Source organism: Narcine bancroftii, chromosome 5 (genome assembly GCF_036971445.1).
Source record: "Narcine bancroftii isolate sNarBan1 chromosome 5, sNarBan1.hap1, whole genome shotgun sequence".
Lineage (NCBI taxonomy): Eukaryota > Metazoa > Chordata > Chondrichthyes > Torpediniformes > Narcinidae > Narcine > Narcine bancroftii.
This window is the reverse complement of record NC_091473.1, coordinates 171,486,736-171,508,127: the sequence shown is the minus strand read 5'-3', so window position 1 is coordinate 171,508,127 and position 21,392 is coordinate 171,486,736. Positions and strand designations below refer to the sequence as shown.

The 21,392-nt window shown below is 39.7% G+C and overlaps 1 protein-coding gene across 9 annotated transcripts in view; it reads right to left on the bottom strand.

The window, feature by feature from the left end:
- LOC138764190 (constitutive coactivator of PPAR-gamma-like protein 1) overlaps positions 1-21,392 on the bottom strand; it is a 130,483-nt gene that overhangs the window by 66,077 nt on the left and 43,014 nt on the right. For 8 of the 9 annotated variants that reach the window (XR_011358042.1, XR_011358044.1, XR_011358043.1 and 5 more), the window contains exons 3-8: positions 20,742-20,824; positions 15,942-16,070; positions 14,390-14,492; positions 11,852-11,952; positions 6,289-6,602; positions 2,112-2,244 (exon numbers count right to left, since the gene is read on the bottom strand). Coding sequence is in view for 5 of the 9 variants with exons in the window: in XM_069939766.1 (XP_069795867.1) it covers positions 2,112-2,244; positions 6,289-6,602; positions 11,852-11,952; positions 14,390-14,492; positions 15,942-16,070; positions 20,742-20,824 (863 nt within the window). In the remaining 4 variants the exon portion in view is untranslated. The remainder of the gene's footprint in view (positions 1-2,111; positions 2,245-6,288; positions 6,603-11,851; positions 11,953-14,389; positions 14,493-15,941; positions 16,071-20,741; positions 20,825-21,392) is intronic. The other variant, XM_069939763.1, reaches the window with a different exon arrangement.

Sequence of the window (21,392 nt, the reverse complement as noted above, 5' to 3'; positions counted from 1 at the left end):
AATAATACCCTGGACCCTACCATTTACTGTGCTAACCCTGCCCTGGTTTAACCACCAAAGGACAACAGTTTGCACTTGTCCACACTATTAAGTAATTGCAGTATGACACCTTTACTGTTGGGTTCATACCCTCTTGCAAAAAAGCTGCACATACTGTTTATCTTCCTAATAGTTTGCTGTACAAATTTTTGTTAGTTAGCTTTTGAAGAACGACACCCTTCTGAACACCAATACCTTTCAATCATCTTTTCCACCAAAGGGGAAGACCTCACATTTCACCCCATTAGCCATAATGGTCATTGGAAAAATACTGTAAATTAATGAGGTAATAGCAGAGCATTTATAAAATCTCAAGATAATCAGTATTAACAAGGTTTAATGAAAAGGAAACCCTAGCTTCAAACTTGCTCGACTCTGAAAATATAACCAACTAAATTGAAGGGTAGATGTAACACAATTAGTAGATGTAACATATTTCGATTTGCCATATTTGAAGCCATTTAACAATGTACCATATTAAAAAATCATTAACCAGGATGACAATGCAATTTCTTGGCAAGTGGCAAGAATAGGAGAAAAATGATAGTTGGCAAAAATAGGACATTTTCTGGTTCATATTAGTGTTAGAGATCAATGGTGGGTGAAGGAGTCGAATGAACTGTGGCCAAATTTGCTGGTGATATTAAGATCAGTAGGTTCACAAGTCATGAAGAGAACATATATAACATGCAAAGGGAAATGGATTGATTCAAGTATGTGGGCAGGACACTGGCAATTGGGTATAATGTGTGACATTGTGAAGTTATCTTCTTTGAAAGGCAGTATAAAAAGAACATTATTTAAATGCAATGAGACTACAAAATGTTGCCATACAATAGCTCCATACACGGCTCCAAGTGCATGAAACACTAGGGTTGGCATGCAGGAAGCAAGTCATTAGGAAGGCTAATGAGATTGTTGGCCATTATTGCACTTGGTGTGGAGAACACAAGCAAGGAAATTTTGATACATTACAGAGCCCTGGTGAGGTTGTGCTTGGGCTGCCACATATATTTTTGCTCTTCACAGTTACAGAACAATATAACTGCATTGTAGGCAGTGCAGAAAAGTCTGGGGATGGATTCCTGGAATGAATGGATTGATACAGAAATAGAACTTTTGCAGTTTTGACCAATGCTCATGAGAGTTTCAAAGAATGAATGATGATACTAATAAGATTCTGTGGAGAATTAAAGGCTAGATGCTGAGATGTTTCTCCTCAAGGGTGTAAGTGAACCTTTCCAAACTCAATTAGCTTTTAGCTCATTAATTTCTTCATTTTTTTAATAATGGTAACTTCTACTGATGTCCACGTGACCTTACACAATGAAGTGTCTTGTGATGACTGCTCACTGAAGTATTGTGGAAGAACTAATGATAAGGTTTATATTTAGGTATTCTACTTCAAAAATAAAGATTTTGTTTTGTAAATTATAGGTTCAGTACAGAAACCTACACCAACATTAAGTCACAAACAATATTATTTTGAAAACTCTCCATACTTGTATTATGGTATATTATTGATAAAGTACAAAGAATTTGGAATTGATTTGGAGGATGCACAAAAAAGATTTGTTAAGATAGCTCTAGCCGTAGCAAAAAAATGTATTATGTCAACCTGGAAATCGGAAGATAATTTGAAAATACAACAATGGTATATAGAAATGAATAAATGTATTCCATTAGAAAAAATAACATATAGTTTAAGAAATAATATAGAAATATTTGAACAAATATGGGAGCCTTACATGAAACACAATAGCGAAAACCTACCGGGGACATTCACTACCTAAATTAGCGAAAGGAGAAGGAAATGAAAAGAATTGACTCAGTGGAATTTCTTGTTTATTTTTATTGAATGACAACATTGTTTGACTGGTTTAATGTATCCTAGATTTGGTACTTTAAATGGACGGGAGGGGGGAGGTAGGGAGGGTGGGATGGGAGGAGGGAGAGGAGAAAATGGCACTGTATATATTTGAAAAGGAAAAAGTATGTATCATGGTTAATGTGGTTTATGGTGTGAAAAATAAAAAATTTTAAAAAAAATAAAGATCACAGAAGGGAAATACCTTTGTTTCATTGCGAATACAGACGCCTTTCTGATGCCCTCCTCCAGTAGACTTGTCTGAAACATTAGACTGATTTCCAGATTTCTCCCATGGTAATACGTTCCCAACTTGGTGGTGTCGTTCAGTGACATGACTTGGGGGAAAATAAAATCCACAAAGGCAAACATTAAATGGATAAACAGGACAGAATTTTAGATCTGCATTCACAAAGCCACCAACCCAAATATTGACCCTGCCTTAACTACATAACCTTTCACTGGAGGCAATCTCCATTCATCGTTCCAACCCCATCCTAACACTTAAAAAGAAAATACTAAGACAGCTAACTTTTTTCCCCCCTCTAACTGAACAATTATCTTTAGTTCGATATGCAGATATTTGCTGGTTGGTATGTTATTTCATTACTCCTGGTAAGCCAGATGTTTCATAAGTAAAGGAGTTTCCATTGAGGATATTCATTTATTGGTTCATGTGGTGACCTAGCCACTAGCCTCTATTTAGTTTTATTTATGCTCAGTTCAACTGTAGAACAGTTTCCAAATGGGCATCACAATTTTATGGCATCTTATAAAAAGACATTTTTAAGTTTGGTATAGCACATATTTAAACACATACAATTAGTTCCAGGTACAAAACCTATTCTTTGACTGAATCCATTAAAAGTGTTTCAAAATAATTCTATGGTAATAAAAAGTCACCCCGATCACTTTCTCAGCATTTTTCTCTTGTTCCCTCCCATATATCCACCTATGTTCTCTTGCCAGTGGTCCTCCCTCCATCATTTAATTCAGCCACCTGCCTGCTTTTGCTCAGTCATTGATGAAGGGCTCAGGCCCAAAATATTAGTTATGTATCTTTGTCTTTGCTGCGTAACTTGCTGAGTTTCTCCAGCATTTTTGTGTAAAACTACAATCACAGTGTTTGCAGATTGTCTTGTTTAACAGCATTTATCAAAATTGTTTTTCAATTGTGCTTACTTTTTAAGAACAGAACTCTGACCCCATTCAAGTAGTAAAAACAAAAGCACAACATGATGGATGCTGGAAATCAGTGGCTGCATGGCTTATTTTATTTTTATTTTTGAATAATCATCATTTGAACTGTTAATAAAACTACAGTTAAATTATACCCAAGACCAACTTTGCAAATAATTGCAATTATTTTTTTTATTAAAACATTTCTAAGTCTAATGTTTAATTTTGTCTGAAACAAGGCAAATTGTAAACTTTGCCATTACAAGCGAAGTACCAAACTAGAAATAATGTTACCATTTGTTCCTTCACAGTATGTTTGGAAAAAATAATGTTACTGTCATGCATATCCATGAATACAAAGTGGAGAAGTATCGGTTTATTAACTTCAGGTTGATTTTGATAAGATCTTGTCTTGTAAATTTTATAGATTTTTTTGAGGAAGCGACAAAGACCAGTGATGAGGGTAGAGCAGTGGATGTTATCTAAATGGACATTGGTTGAACCTTTGACAAGGCTCCGTCTGGTAAATTGGTGGAGAAGATAAATCACATGGAATCCATGGTAAATTACTAAATTGGGTAGAAAATTAGCTTGTCATTGAAGACAGAAGGGTGTTTTTTTCAACTGGAAGTTCTTGACTAGTTCTGTTCCACAGGGATCAGTGCTGGGACACAAATTGGTCAAAGAATGCAGTAGGATATAGATCAGTAGTCAAATTGGGCAGAGATTGGAAAATGAAGTTTCAGCCAAACAATTGTGAGGCGTTGCATTTTAAGAAGTTAAATGCAAGAGGAACAGTAAATACCAAGACCCTACAGAGCCTCGATATCATTGCAATTATTTGCAAAGTTGGTCTTGGGTATAATTTAACTGTAGTTTTATTAACATTTCAAATGGTAATTATATTTGCTATAAGGATGGATTATAAAAAAAACGAAGTTGTTTTTGGTGAAATGTCCTTTGCTGAGGGGCATGGATAGGGTAGATAGCTTTATGTGCCATGGTGGAAATGCCATATACTAGAGGGCACAGGTTTAATGTGAGAGATGTAAAAGCTTAAATGAGATGTGGGAGGCAAGTGGGGCAGATTCCTTGAATATCCTGCCAAGAGAGTTCGTAAAAACAGAGATGATAACAACGTTTACGTGGCAATGGCAGGGAATAGAGGGATACAGCGAACACACAGGCATTTGGGATAAATTGGATTTGCATTATGGCTGACAGACAAAGGGACTGTCCTTGTGCCATTCTATTCTATGTTCCACCAGGAACCAAAGTTGTTCCTCATAGATTTGCAAACAATATTTTAAATAATATGCAAAAATTTGAAACTGAATTTCATGCTAATTACATTTCATATCAAACTGTAAACGGCAAGCTCACTTTTCAGACATGCCACACATCTTACATAATAGAACAATTTGAGAAATACTTTGCTCAGTAAAGCTTCCTCCACTGAAAATGATCTTTCAGTCAAGATTCCAATTTCTCTGCATTGGTTTCATTGATAGCTGTCTTAGCTGAATGTTTTATCAATAGTTATACTGTACTTCTATTTCATTTTGGAAATATATCCTAAACTTGGATTAAGATTACATGTTATAAATTATACATTCCATTGTTTGTTTGCTCCACTGTAAAAATTGTGATGGGACAGCAACTGCTTTGGCTATTCGGTTTCTATTACCACAATCACCTTTCTTTAATACAGTAAGTTGTCCAGTCATTCATTCAAGGAATTATCATTTCATCAAAAGACTCATTCTGGTCAAAAAGCACTTAACAATGCAGACATAAATAATCTTACTTTTTAATTTGGGCTGTCAGTTCCTCACAACAAACAAATGCATCACTGTTATGCTTTTTTATGTATTAATGAAAAAACAGGCAATATTTTTTAAAAATTCAAAAGAAAAGTTTTGTCTCATATTTCCCACAGGCCAAATGCAGCCTTCCAGACATTCATTTTGGTGAGCCAGCCACCACACTGTCAAAGACCTAAATGACAGACATTTTAAACAGACTCCCAACCCATGTCCTTCCTAGTTCAATTGGGGAAAATGAAGCCTTAGATAAAAAGGTCTGCTCCTCAGGTCAAAGATCTGAGGCCTTACAATTTCTTCTCGGACCATCCATTTGTAAAAGGCAAAAGTTTTTTTTCTCCATTAATTCATGTACATTTGTGACAAAACAGTTTGAATTGTTTAATAATTTGATTCATTTTTATAATCTTATTAGAATAGGGGTAGGGGCAGATCATCTGGCCTGTCAAGCCGACTCCATCATTCAAAAAGATCATGGCTAATCTGGTCGTGGACTCAGCTCCACCAATTTGCCTTTACTCCAGAGCCCTTAATTTCCCCTAAAAGACAAATATATATCTAACTGTCTTAATTATAACCAGATAGCTCTGACAAGTTCCTTAGGTAGAGAATTCCAGATTCTCTACTCTCTGGGAAAAGTAGTGCCTCATCTCAGTCCTAAATCTACTCCCCAAATCGTAAAGCTATGTCCTCTTGTTCTTGTTTCAATGCCAGTGGAAACAACCTTCCTGCCTCCATCTTATCTGTCCATGCTGTGCACTTGGATATCCAGAAAGCGTTCAATAAATGCAGCATAAAAGACTTATCCCTAAGATAAGAATGCATGGGGTTTAACCAATAGAAGGTTGAGATTTGGGATGTTTTAATCAGCCGTGAGTGGATTGCTGCAGGGTCAGTGCTGGGCTCTCAACTGTTTGTGATATACATTAATGATTTTGAAGAAGGAACCAAGTGTAGTGTATCCAAGTTTATCGACGACGCTAAATTCAGTGGAAAAATAAATTGCGCAAGGATGTGAAGAGTTTGTAGAGAGATAGATAAAGTGAGTGGGTAAGGGTCCGGCAGATGGAGTACAATGTAAGCCAACTCCTCTCTCATCCCATTGTAGTCTCCCTTATTTAAGGGTAAAACATTGATTTTGGGTTGAACGATTGTACCCTCCTTTTGTATGCTGAGATCACTCTTTTGAAGAGGATCCCTCATTTGAAGGGCATTAATCTTACCCGCCTCATTGCACAGGATCAGATCGAAGAGAGCATGTTCCCACGAGGAACAATTAGTCAAAATTTGTTTTATATGCATTGTAGTCCTACTTTTTAATCATAATCTGTACACATTTAAATTACCAAAGTAACAGAAGCAAAGGTGTTAAAGACTTACTTAATAGCACCTCTATTTTCCTCATTGTCAGATGAAGATGATGTTGAAGAAGCAGGGAAAAATGGACCTTCTATGCCACAGTGATTTGGACTCACAGCTGAAACCGTAGAAATATTTGGTGAGGAACGCTCATACAAAGGTGTATGCTTCCCTTCATGAGGAATGTTGCTGTAACTGTTGTTGGCTTCCAGGGTGAGGCTGGAGTCAGACAGAGCAGATTGATATGTACCTAATGGTGATGACTGATCTTTGCTGGGTGAATAGAAGTCAGGTCTCTGTCCTGAAGTGGCAGTTTGGCTAATTAGTCGTTGGTTCTGTAATGATGAAATAAATAATATTATCAAACAATGTTAATTTGTAATCATCACCAGTCTTTTGAATAACAGTGACCTCTGCATTAAATACTGTCAGATATAGAACATAATAGATGATTGAAAAACAATCCTGTGATACAACATTGATTTTGATAAAGAACTATATAAAATGCAAGTTCATTCTTTCTCTTCTATTTAAGACTTTGACATTTAAACCAAACTAATTTTCATATGAAAGTATTGTGAAATGTCAGTTGCACAAGTGAAAAATAAATCAATTTTTCATTAGATAAAGCTACAGAAACCATTTAGAGCAACACATCAACTTAAATAAATGAGGGTCAAAGTTCAAGTCAGCAAAACGTTCAAACGCAGAAAGGGAGAACAGGAAGCTAAATTAAATTGATCATTTATATTCAATTTCCATAATTGAATAAGTTCAAATCGCAATGATGAGAAACTCAAAGGCCCGTCCTAATCATCTGATTTGCAGAATTAATTTTAAACTCTGTAAATCCGGGAAAATATTCCCTTTAATGTTTAGTTTATGCAAATTTTCCTCTTGTTTTATTAGAATGAGATATAGTCAATTATTTTGAATGTGATAAGTTAATATTTTTATCAACGTGATGTACTATTAGACTTTAGGAAATACCTAATTTAGTTGTCACTCCAAAATTTTTACCACAACTCTTTTTAAATTTGCGAATTACCCATTTGACACAAAGATTGAAGGAATAGTGGACGGTGAAAAAGATTTTCAAAACTTGCTAAAGGTTCTGGACCAGCTGGAAAAATGGGCTGAAAAACGGCCGATGGGATTTGGTGCCGACAAATGTGAGGTGTTGCAATTTGAAAGGTCTAATTAAGGTAGGACATACACAGTTAACTGTGGGACCCGAAGGAGTGAAGTCAAACAGAGGAATCTGGGAATACAGATACACAATTCCCTCAAAGTGGCATCACAGGCAGAAAGAGCTGTAAAGAGAACTTTTGGCACAGTGGCTTTTATAAAAAAAAGTACCAAGTACAGGAGTTGGGACGTTATGAAGTTGTACAAGGGATTGGTGACACTAAATTTTAGGAGGTAAAGATATACAACCAACGTTTTGGGACTAAGCAAAAAGCAGAGGGAACTTGAAGGAAAGGGCTTTGGAGAAGGGAAGAAAGGGAAGGGAGAGGAGCACAGGATAACAGACAAAAGGTTATAATTTAACATAGACAGGAGAATAGGAGAAGAAAGGTGAAAATTGATCGGGGAAGAGGGTGGCCTGGAGAAAAGAGGAAGGGAAAGAGAGACAGAGCTAGAGGAAAGAAGATGGGGAATGGGGAGAAACATTAATCAAAATTGGAGAAATCAATGTCTGGCCATCTGGTTTAGGGGAGGGTGGGGGTGCCCAGATAAAAATACAAGGCATTGTTTCTCCAATAAAGATAGACCCCCTACTTACGATGCCCCAATATACGATATTTCAAAGTTACAATGGTTCTATTCTCACATCTTTCAGCAAAATATGCGGGTGGTCTCAGTCTGGCAGTGTACGAGACCTGAACAGACATGTCAGCATGGGAATGGGGTGGGGAACTGAAATGGATTGCCACTGGGAGATCCTGTAACACTGGACAATCAACAATCTCCTTTTACCAAAAGCCACATCCTGCTGTCCAGCAACCAGGCAACAAGCCTGAGCACACACTGCCATTGGCTGGCCCTGGTCATTGGCCCCTGCTCCACAGAGTGGGAAATTCAGGCCCCATCATTGGTCCCTGTTCAGTAAAGCGGGACATATTTAAGTCTGAGCGGGCTCTTTCTTGCTCTCTTTTTCCCCTCCCTGCTCAGATGCTCCTGCTCCCTGCCCAGATCACGGTCGCCACAGTAGACGCCATCCGTGGGGACCGCAGGTAGTAAGTAACATGGCATTGTGCTCCCAAAGGCTAGCCAGGGTATCCTGGTGTACAAAGAGCCACAGTCCTCCATATTCCCCAGGGTGGGAGGCTGTGAAATCCCCATGGGTAGCCCTGACACAAGGGCACATTTTCCCTCAGGGTCTAACACTAAGGGAATTCTCCCCTCCTGCCTTCCACTGAGCCCCTTCCTTCCCCAACAGGTCCCACAGCTGGGTGCAGATCAGCGCGAGTGTGTGAGTGCTTGTATGAGTATGAGCAGTGCAGCACGAGAGCCATTGCACTGTTCTATTCTTTGACTGGTTATCTAATAAAGATCATGGGTGATTGTGATTCAAGTCTTGGGAGCTTGCTTTCTGCTGCACCCCACAAACCCTTCCATGCAATTGGCACTGCAAGTAGAGCGCAGAGAAAGCAACCCAGTCAAGCGATCGATATGGATATGTGGGAGCAGCTAGTAGTTTTTGTGACCCAATCCGAGGTTGTGGCAGCATTCACTGCCACATTTGTAATGCTCGGAGATGGATGGTGGTGGCCATGTGGAACCGAGGGACCGTAGACGGGAAGGGACCCCCCACACCCAGACCTGCCGTTTCCAGGTGGCCTGATGATGATCTAGGGTACGGTCGCCTGCCAGCACAGCTGGCGGAACACACCTGGCAAGTTAGTGTTTGTGGTACCTGGACCTGCAGGGGCAAGGACTTGGCGACCAGGTGGCCATTCTCTACCAGGACTTGGCATTTCCCCGCACCCCAGGGAGTCGTGGGCAGGCTATGTGATTGCTCATGTCACTTCAGAAGAGCCAGTGCAAAGTAGCTGCTGAGCTGCACTTCAAGAGGGCATAGGATGCCAAGAAGCTTGAGGCCGTGGCTACAGAGTGGGCCACCGCATAGGACGTTCACCTGAGGGATGCTCTCCGGGGGGCCTCTGCCCGGGTGGACTGCATGGAAGTCCAAGTACACCCAGGGCTCATGCAAGCTGATCAAGGTGTGGCAACTCCAGGCTGCCCTCTGCAGCAGCTAGCAGATCGACCCGGTTAAGATCAGAGTCCTGGTTATGCTTGGAGCAGAACCAAAGGCTTGGGTGGGGGAGGCTGATGTGTGGCTGGGAGACTCGGCAGAGTTGGAACATGAGCCTCTGTCCCCCTGCCCTCCGGCAGAGGTACTAGCAACTAGCTCACCCAGTAACCACCCAATCCCATACTCGTAATCACGCCCCCCCCGCCCCCTCCAGGGTCCCCAAGCTGACGATGCCAGAAAAGGTCCAAGCAACCAGTGGGTGGACTGCTGGGATGCAGTTGAGCAGTACTCCAAGAAAGAGCTCTCTGCCCTGGCTGATAGATATTGCCAGTGACCAGGCGAGCAATTGTCCACTTAGCTACTGCAGCTGTGGGACGAGGGCGGGCCCCCGTATCCACCTCTCACCGGGAAGCCAGTTCCCTGGAAACTAACACTAACCTTAATGTGGGTACACCCCCTGGGAATAGCTGACGGGAGGAACTCCCTCTAGAACCAGATCACCGCGGCAGTGCGAGCAAATTCCCCTCACTGCTGGAGTGGAATCTCTCCAGCCGTCCCCAATGGCACACTGCACATGAGGGCACCAGGGCCATCAGAGAATGGGCCTTAATCACCGAATTGTACAACAATCAAGCCCCCAACAGCCTCCCCAAAGATGCCCAAATCATTCCAGCTCTCACAGGACACTGAGTTAACACAAGCCCAGATCTCAGGGGGTTGTGCTATCCCTATTCAGGACGGCATCCAGCAAGACCATCAGAGAGACCACTGCCATCCTGGAAGGGCTGGAGCACGGGGAGTTCAGTGCGCTCCGGGGGAACTCTGCGCAGGCTCACTGCTTGGAGGCCAGGCGCAGGGAGCCCCAGAAACCTCAGAACAAGCTTACCGTGAGAAGGCATGGGGGAGCCTGAGGTGCAGACATCAGGAAGGAATTAATCTGCACACTAGGGAAGACTGGCTTCGACCACTCCTTCTTTCATGTTCTTACTGCTGCCATTCTATTTAATGTGGCAGGAGTGCCACGAGAAGGAGGTGGAGGACTGCCCAAGCTATAGTACCCGCCGTCCAGCCATCCCCCTCCCCTGCCTCCAAGACAGAGGAACCCATCTTCCCCTCCACCATTGCGTGGAAACACAAATCGCCAACCCCATAGGAATGAAGCCAGGGACCCTGGTGGATCTGCTCATCGGCCCTGTCTCACCTGGGTGACCTGAGGCCATTCATTCCAGTGTGCGCACAATGGAATGAGGGTAACACACATAAATGGCTGGCGCTACAGGTTTACTAAAGCTGAGCACACCATCATCCACAGAACCCTTCACAGAGGTCCAGATAGAGGAACTCGGGGGCGCAATTATCCCGGCAAAGGAGATAACCCTGTGCCGTGCTCTAATGGCGACACTCCTGCACCCCCCCCCACCCCCAACCACTGGGCCCCTCCCGATTGAGGTGATAACCTCTACTGAGTGCATTCTTGGCATGAATGTACTGAGGGGGCGGACACTCAAAACTAACAAAGCTAAGTTTGCCTTTGGGGTCACCCGAATGTCCATCGTGATTGGGGCAGCAAAATGGACACTCCTTTCATTTTTTATCCACCCTACGGACCCCAGGACTCCGACTAACAAGGTAAGTACACAGATTTTGGCTCTTACGTGCCCTGTATCTGTTATAGTTTATCAAATACAACATAAACTGCATAAATTATTTTTCTTTATATTTTTTAAAACAAATTTTTGGTCAGATGGACATAGGTCACAAGTTGGGGAGTACCTGTATTGAGAAACTGAGACAGCTTGCCCAGAAGAACACAATAGATCTCATGCCACTTTCCCCACAGAGATAGTGATACACCACATCGAGGATTACATTTATTCTCCAAAAACATCACAAGAACAGATTATTTCATTATGTAGCTTAACAGCGATGTAAAGAACTTAAAATTTGAACTCTGAGGGATGCAGTCTTGTAAGTAGCTCTATAATCTATGATGCACAAAGCTATTACTCTATGTGACAATCCACTTCAACCATTAATCCAAATCTTCAGAAAAGGAAAAGTATATTTAAAAAAGACAAACACAAACTGTTGGAGGATCTCAGCAGGTCAACAGAGATCTTCCAGCAGATTTTGTTTGGCTTCAGATTTCAGCGTCTGCAGCATCAGACGTGTCTTCTATTTAAAAGGTGCATTTCTCATCTTTCCTGAACATCTCTACTACCTTTGTGGACAAACATCATAAGATTTTGACCTGCTGTACAAATGATCATCATCACCACGAATAATAATTAAGATTTAATGCCATCAATTGCTAATCAAACTCACCATAGCCTTCCCCTGAAGATGGGATTGTGGAATGGTAAGCATCTGTGGATGTGGATAGTGTGGTATTACACCGGGCACTCCAAACTGATTCAATCTCATTCCTTAAAGCAGTAGAAAAACATTGACAGGTTGTAGAAATCTCAAGTAGATAAATAAATGAACAATTCTTCAATATGAATGGACCTTGTAAAAATGCATGTCATTCCTAACTTATGTGCACAAATGCATGACGAACACATACCGACTGCATGCCCATGAGACTATTGGGGCTAAATCTAAATTAACAAATAACTACCCATAAAGCTGACTGCTTTAGTCATATAATCGTGAAAATTGTTCCTCCACCAGCAACTCCAAAATATGGAGTTTCCAAACATACAATGCGGAAATCCCAAAGCACAGCTCAATCGAGGGAAATTTACATGAATTCTAGCAATTAATGAAATAACTCCACTGTACCGGTGGCTGAATGAGATCCATGTTATTGCAGCTACTGTAAAACTCCAAAAATCCAGCACCTCTGGATTAATGGGACCAGATATGGAGGGATGATGAACAGATGGAACCAGGTGAGTGAAGAGGGGTGGTCGGGTACAGATTGAGGCTGGTCGGTGATAGGTGGAACCAGATAAGGGAGAAATGATGAGCAGATAAAACCAAGCGGGAGAGGGTGACGAGTCTGGGTAACAAGGAGGGAGAGCTGGAGAAGGTGAACAAAGGGAGAAAGACCTTGGGTACACTGGTGGGATTGGGAAATGTACCATTGGCAGTGGATTATTTGGCTTCAATTGAAGGTTGAGATGCATATGCTGAATGGCCTCCCCTTCTACACTTAAATTTCAGATATAAATTGAAATATGTCGGCCACCTATGTGGAATAATGTCTTATAGAGAGCCTTCAACATTGGAAGATGTCCTAAAATACATCAGAGGAGTGTTTAAATTAAAAGTAATAACACAAAATGCTGGAGAAACTCAGCAGGCCAAACGGTGTCCTTAATGTAACAAAGGCAAAGATACATAACTGATGTTTCAGGCTTGAGCCCTTCAAAGTTTAAATTAAAAGGTGATCAGTACCTTGAATAAGAAAGTGAGTTTCAAGAGACCTAAATGTTTAGAGGAGAATTCCAAATATTCGAGCTTTAACAACTAAAAGCTTGGTTTTAACCAAGAAAGTCTCCAGATTCTATGATTGCAGCTCAACATAGAAAGTGCTGGAGAAACTCAGTAGGTAATGGTGAGTTCCAGAGGTATGTGACCTACTGAGTTTCTCCAGCAGTTTTGTGCATGAAAGCCATAAGTATAAGCATGACTTAAAAGGTCAAAATTGTAAATATTTCAGATAATCGCAGGGTTGGAGATTATACACTGCAAGGGGTCGTGGACTGCTTTAAAACCCAGGATGCAAATTTTAAATATCAGAATTTTGCTCAAAACCAAACCCATAGCAATCAACAGAGAATGATGGGTAATACAAGATTTGGTGGAGTTAGAGAAAAGTGGCAGAATTTGACTTTAAAAAATAACAAGGGAGGCCACCTAGAGTACCTTAACATATTCAAAGCCAGAAATGTAAAAGAAATTATGAGGGTTTGGAGGTGAGTAAGGGGTAGAAACGCCTGATGGTATAGAAACATAAATAGATAGTAATATGATGTCCAAAGAACATCTTGGGATCACATATAATACCAGGGTCACAAACAGTTTGATGCAATTTTACACAGATGCTTATTCAGGTTAATACAGAATAATAAGCCACAAATTGCCAAACCAATAAAGATGCAAATCCACTTGATTGTTAATCAAACTAATGAAATCTTGATATTTAATCACCTTTTTAAAAAAAATTCTTCTTTATGAAAGCACATAGCATTAAATTAAATAAGAGCCTTTCCAGCCAGGGAAGGTATTTCTGAATAACTTTTAAATGGAAACTCCAAAGAGGTCAGTGTATCTGTGAAATGAGGGCGGGGGGGGGGGAACATGTTCAGAGTCAAAGAAAGAAGTTTGAACCCATCTTCAAAGGAGTTCATAACTTTTTTTTGGAAGCAATATATGGGTTGTGCCGACCCATATATGGGCTGTATTGTTCTATGTTCAATATGGACTGGAAAGCTCAGGGAACAAGAAATAATTTAGTTTAATATAGGTCAAATAAAATTCATCCCACTCTGTCACTTGAATTGAATCACTCATGATATTCCCTCTCTTGAGATGGCAAAGTTATAGATGGCTTGGCTGAGGGGGTACTCGTTGGAATGTTCAACAAAATTATGAATAAATCAAAAATAGTCTAAGTTAAATGTAGTGTCATACTTCATTGGTGTACTGACATGCTGCCATAAATTCCAAATAGGTTTTGAATATGCCATTATAAATGTATGGTAGAATCTTCAGAAAAAGTCAAATTGGCTTAGGAGCTACAGTGGAGTACATCCATGTATGGCTTCAAAAGACCAAAATAAATGTAAAAATTTCCAACAGTAAACCATAAATTGTTCCAGACAACTAAATCTTTTCCCACTCCATCTAGTGTACCTGGGAAAGAGGTTGGACCATGTTGAAATAATGGAGGCTTGCTTGCAATGGAATAATATTCAACCGCCCTCTTGAATTGTTCAATTTTATCTTCCGTCCTGGACTGAAAATATACAGAACAAGATAGTATATCCCACAAAATTGTTGTACAGATAAGCCCCCATGCAAGCAACTGCTATTAAATTTAAAAAATATGTATTAGCCAAACCTAATCAGTCACTTGCCATGGATACTTAAAGTCACATAGCATCTATTTGTGAAAATTGTTTTGAAATAGATGAATGAAGCTTGGATTTGTCTCATGAAGATTACAAAAGAGCTATCCACGGCTTCTCTCTCTGACTGTAAGAGGCGCTTAGGCAATTCCTGCCTGTGGCGAATCTGTATGCCTTGCAACAGGCAAAAAGAAATTTAATGTAATTCAACATGGTTTTATTACTTTGATAATAAATTGAATCTTGAAAGGGCAGCACAAAGTTTTCGCATGACTTTGGGATGATACCATATTAACCAGAATTATTAAACCAGCATTGTAAAAAAAAAGTGTGATCTTAGGGGATGACTATTAATCATCAATTATCTTAAATTTCCATATTCTACAAAGTAAAAACAACCTTTTAATGCAACAACAGCAGTTTTCACTCTTTTGTATATACTGGACATGTTAAAAAAACTTAAAGTTTGATGCAGTCATAGAAATCTACTTCAATAGTGGTGGACAACATGCTAATATAGCTTTCAAATGACAGATCCCTACCTCAAACGGCAACAACCCTTCCAGCCACATGCCCTCCCACTTCCCCAAGCCCCCCTCAGAAAAAATAACAGCAAATATTGGCATTATTGGCATTACTTGCCTGACAAGGAGTGGAAACTGGTTTATATTCAAATCATTATTAAAGCCAAAAGGCTAAGAAGTACCTAATGGAAGTGTAATGTGGTGTTCATTAGCTTGTATTGAGCTTCACAAGAGTGACGTAGAAGGTCAAAAGCAGACAATTCAGAATGGGAAGGGGAAGAATTGAAATAGCAATCAACTGCTCAGGGATGCACCTGCAAATAGAATGGAAGTGATTTGCAAAGTGGTTGTTTCATAAGTGTTTTCTCTAAAAGTTGAGAATACCCGCATCCAGTCTGTTAGCCCTCGTCTTGTTTTGCGTCATTTTCATACTCACATTTCGACTTGTCTCAAGCTCCATCTTCTTGGTTTTCATCCATTATTCCTCAAATTTTCACATCATACTTTACACTCTGTCATTTAACATTTTTCAAACTTCTATTCATTTCCTTTACCTCCAGAGAATTTAGCAATTGGCTTTAGTAATACTTGGCCAGCAGTCAATTAAAGTTCCAACACGTAGATATTATTCAACAATCTTCACTGGGAAAAGGCTCGTTTGGGCAAATAGACTTGTGTTTACTATCTGACTAATAAACCTCTTAAAGCAGGTGCCAATAAGGGTCAAAGGAGTCATCACTTTACATCAATGACAGAACGAACAAGGAAAATAAAAAAGCAACATCAATTTCATGATGATTATTTACTACATACCCGAGAACGTTTGAAAACATCTTTTGCAACTAAATCCAAATCACCAATGTCTTGAATATTGCGAACATATTCAGCCACTGCTTTAATCACCACATCACATGGCGGTAGAACAAGCTGGTGTGCTCGAACCTGAGAATATAGAAAACCTCGAGTTGAATATTTACAATATTTCTTGTTCTTTGATACATTTTAGAAAATTGTAACTGATTAGAATTTTTATAGCACTTTAACAAAGAAAAGTATTCAACTGTACTCTATAGAGCAAGATGAGAACCAAGGCTTAATAGGAAGGATAACCTGAAGAAAGAGGTAAATTTTAAGGTTGATTCTTAGGGAGATGATGTAGAAAGATTTGAGGATGAAATTGATGGCACCACTGCCAATAATGGATCAAAAGTCAAGACGCAATTCTGCAAAGCAATATGAACATATGAATGAGAACTTTAAATTGGACACAATGGACAACGGTGAATAACAAAAGACAAAAAACAGAATTTACTTTCTCATAGTTGTTTTTGAGAAAGGATGAGAGTGATAAAGTTTCATAAAAACCGAGGGTAGAACATGGAAGTTGTAACTATGGCACAGATAGAGATACAGCCACAGATTTGCTTACATCAGGTGGATAATAGTAAGATGAGAAGGTTGGCTTCCTAATATTGAATATTTGGCGTCAAAAGTTCATCTCGGGTCTAAATAATCATATTAGACAGTTCCTTTGGAATAATAAGGTTCCAAAAATCACACTGGAAAAAGTGATATGGGACTACAGACTGGGAGGACTTAGACTACCAGATTTTTAAAAAAATACTACTTAGCTGCACAGGCTAAGTTCTCGCAGCTTTCTTCATCGAAGACAGCCCCATCCTACACACACACACACACACCCCCCCCCCCCCCACATCCACCACCCCTCTTGGATTCAGATGGAAAAGTACTCAATGGACGAAGGGGAAGCAAAGGATTTTATCTATAAATGGAGTGTCAAATCACTAGAAAAAAAGAGATAATTCCATACTAATACATATTAATGAATGTATAGAAAAAAAAGTAGGGAAATCAATAAAAGCTCCACCATGTAAAAATGTGTTATTGCCTAAAAACATTAAATTTGTAGTATGACAAAAGTATAAGATATATTGAAGACTGCTACACAGAAGGAACTTTGAAAACACAGAATGGCTAACGGGACCTTCTTCTGTTTTCTCCATCTTAGATCGTTCTTAAGAGAAAGATGGGGACCAATGCTGACCCCACCTGAAATTAGTGAAACAGAACAAAAAATCTGGATGGGGAATACATCCAAATTTATAACGAAAATGTACTATGCTCTCCTGAGCATAAGTACAAAACCAGGATTACAGTGGGCAAGAGAAAGATGGGAGTGAACTTGGGTGTGGTGATTTCAGAATGAAGCTGGTGAGATTGGTGTAAGGACAGCATGACATCAATTATAAATGCAAGATATGGATTGGTTCAGTATAATTTTTTACTCCAATTATATCTTACTGCACAGAAATTACATAGATCAAAAGCTGAATTGTCAAGATGTGTTTTAGATGTGGGATTGAGACAGGAACTTTTTTAACATGCTATGTGGTCGTGCGTGAAGGTGAGGCCATTTTGGCAAGGCATCACAGAAAAGTTAACCAGGATATGTGGCCTTCACAGGCAACCCAGAGCTATATCTATTTGATAATTTTATGGAAATAAGCAACAAATTGACCAAATATCAAATCCCATTTATAAAAATAGCACTGGCTATAGTAAAAAATGTATCGCGATCACTTTGAAGTCCGACTCCCCTCTACTTATAGCACAATAAGCTGTGGAAATGAACAGCTGTAAACCTATGGAAAAAAAAAAATCACCTATAATTTCAAGAATAAATATGACATTTTTGTAACGATCAGGTAGCCATAACTAGACTACATTGGGGCCCAAATACGGTAAAAAATAAGAAAAAGGACTATAAATGTAACGATTATATATATTTAAATGTGGTTTCCCCAATTGTATTCTATTTTTTTAAAAAGATATGTAAACTCTGACGGTGTGCAGATTCGTATGCATAGAAGGGGGGAGGAAAGGAAGGACTGTTTTGCTTTTATTTCTTGTTGTTTGTAAGAAAAAGTTTAATATATTGTGATCTTGAAAATTTATTATGTATATTTTTGAAAAAAATCAAAAATAAAATATTCAAAATAAAAGTTCATGTCGGGTTAGCATAAAGCACTCATTCAATGTGAATCCACAGGCAGTGAATGGCAGGGGTACGTAATATGAGAGAGGGTGGTTTAAACAAATGTATGGAATACTGAATACTGGCAGGAAGTCAAAGATTTTGGATATGGAGATCTTCATGTTTAGTAAGAGGCAACTTTGATTCAAGGCAACATGTCACGAAGGCAATCGGATTCCATAGGCAGTGAAGGGTCCAAGAGATGCAATCAAGTTATAATATCATTAATGTCAATATGAAGGTTGAACCTTTCACTTTCGATATCAGTGCCATGGACAAAGGTACTCATCATAGGAATTAATTCAGATGTACAGAGATTTTTACTACATTTCAGGAAGCTCTAAAATGAATGAAATCCTTTTGACTGCTATCGCTTTTTTTTAAATACAGTGAAACAATGCATCTAGTTGTGACTGGCAAGGTTCCAGAAACAGCAAGGAGCTTAATTTGGATACAGAACTAAGTATGGGAAACACTCAACAGATGAGACATCATCTTATGTTTCTTCCTTTACATCATGTTGTCTGACTCCCTGAGTATTTCCAAACACTTTTTTTAATTCAGATTTCCTTTATGGTAATTTCTAGATTTTCAGTAAGTAGACAGAAATCTGTTTCATTGATGTTTGATTTAATGTAGTGATCAAAATGTGGGAAAATTTCCCTGCTTTAATTCCATTTGATTGAGCATATCATCTTGATATTGCTTCAGAGTGCATAAAGTATCAATTAATGAGGATGTTCTGAAATTAGATTGTCCCTAATAATCAATTGTAAGTCTAATGTTTTAAAGCTGTCTGGGTAGAAGCAATCAATGAAAATTAAGCACAAATTCAAGACTCAAGACTCAATGGCGGCAATGATGGAGAGTATAGGTCTTGATATTAGTCTTGCAGCATTGCAGCAGCAAGATCTGTATATATTTCACATTGCGGATGAGGCCAGCCAGGAAGCTCTGTATGCCTTCAGTCAGAAAGACAATGAATGGGAAAAGACTGAGGTTGAAGTAACCTTATTTGTTTATTCAATTGAGGGACCTCTGCGGCTGAGGGACCAGCGCATGTGGCGGGCTGCTGGCAACTCGAGGCAAGGAACCCGTGGAAGTTGTGAACTGCTGGAGTGGCTCGAACTGGCTGGAGGGGTATCAGGTATCGAAATCAGGTTGCAAGGAGGTGCCGAGGGCGCTGAAGGATTCCTGACCTTGTCAGAGGTTTGGATCTGGAGCTTGGGTTGCTAATGGTTTGGACTGGGTTTTGTGTGGCTGTGAGGGCTGCGGAAGTGCCGGAGGCGCATCTATGGACACTCGGTGACTTGGGGGGAGACTCTCTATTGGTTTTCTCTCTCTGACTGACTGAGAACTGTAAGAGGTGCTTAGGTAATTCCTGCCAGTGGCGAATTGCCTTGCAGCAGGCAAAAATAAATTTCATGTAAATCGACACTGTTTTATTACTATGACAATAAATTGCATCTTGAATTTTGAATGTCATCATCACATCGAATTTAACCTTTATGGTCATATGAAGTTCAAAAGTGTACATTCAGAATAAAAACAAGTGGCCAAACCCAGGTCAATATGGACCAAAAAAGGGGAAGCAACATTTGCAGAAGCTCTTCACAAGCCCATGGAGTTAGACAAAGGAGAAAGCAAGAGAGAGAGCAGAGGAACATCAGTCTCGCCTCACTGTTGATGCTTCCAGACATGCAAGGAGCTGGAAACGGAACAGCAGCGAAACGCCCGTCTCCGTGTTCAGGCCTCCAGGCGGCAAATGCAAGGCAGTGGGAAACAGAACCTGGAGCTCTGGTTGCCAATGGATTTAACAGGTGTCTGTGGGAACGCTGGAGTTGAATCCATGGACACTCAGTGACTCTAAAGAGACTCTTTCTCCTATTGATAGAAGCAGAGAATCCACAGGTTTACTTCTCTTTGGTGGGAAATAATTTTTTTTTAACCTCTGTCCTAAACCAGAGAGAGTGTGAGAGCGTCTGTGTGTGTGTGTGTTGCCTGTGTTTGTGTGTGTGTGTGTGTGTGTGTGTATATATGTGTAACGCCAAGCCCACCTCAGTGCTGATGCTGCCAGGCATTCCATGAGCAGACAAGAGTCTGCTGAGAAAGAACAAGCAAGACTCCAAGCGAAGCGAACAAATGCCACCAGCCGAAGGGCAGGACCATTTACTACAGCACCTGCTGACATTGCGTATTCTTCCACTAATGCAATTGTAATTGGCTCCACGTCAGAGGTATGCCAAGATTGTGAAAAGAATAAATGTGTTTGAAAAAAATATATTTATGCAGAATTACCATGAAGTTTTTTTGGGTGTTTTGTTTCAACCATGCAGTCAAGAACTGAGTGTTTCATTTCCCAGGCAATGCCAGGTATCCTGCTAGCTATATAATAAAAAAGTACAATGCTAACTCACCTATCTTAAAATCAGCAGCTATAAAAAGAGCACCATCAAATTCAAATGGCAGAATTGTTAGAAATAGAAGGGGACTGATTTAAGAAGGAACTGAGGAGGAACTTTAGCAGTCATTACGATCACCACTTTAATTATTTTTACCTTTAAGGATGCTAGAGGATGGTCTGGACCAAGTAAACTCCAATGAAAGGCAGCCAAATCTTCATCAGGTAGTATATGATTGCCTAATCAAAAAGAAGGATGAAAATGTAAAACTAAAATACCTTGTTTAAAGAAAAAGTGATGGGACCTTTCATGTTTCTTTTTCTTTCTGACCACGACTTATCTGAATATTAAAATTAAAATTTACAATAAAAATAGAAGACAATTTGAACAATTAGAAATGTTGAGATGCACCTCTTACTAATGACAAAAATCAAATACATGATTATCTTTATTCAAACAAATAGCATCCCTTTATCAGGCAACTAAAAAGTTGCTCCACGGGTTTTGTCAGTTCAAGCTGCCCAATGATTTATTCTTTGGAACAGCACATGAAATCACCAGCCATTACCAATTTCTGTGGTTAGCCCAATTGCAAAAATGTGGGTGATTTCAAGCTTCAGGAAATTGTTTCAATGTGTCGTGATTGTGACCAAGTGAGCAATGGGAAATTGTGGTGCTACTGGATTATGGTCTAGCAACATCTTTGCTCAATCTGCCTTTATAAAAATCTGAATATTTATGAGGAATACAGTGGGTCACAGCACAGCCCAAATCAACATGGACATCAAGATCTGAACATCTACAACA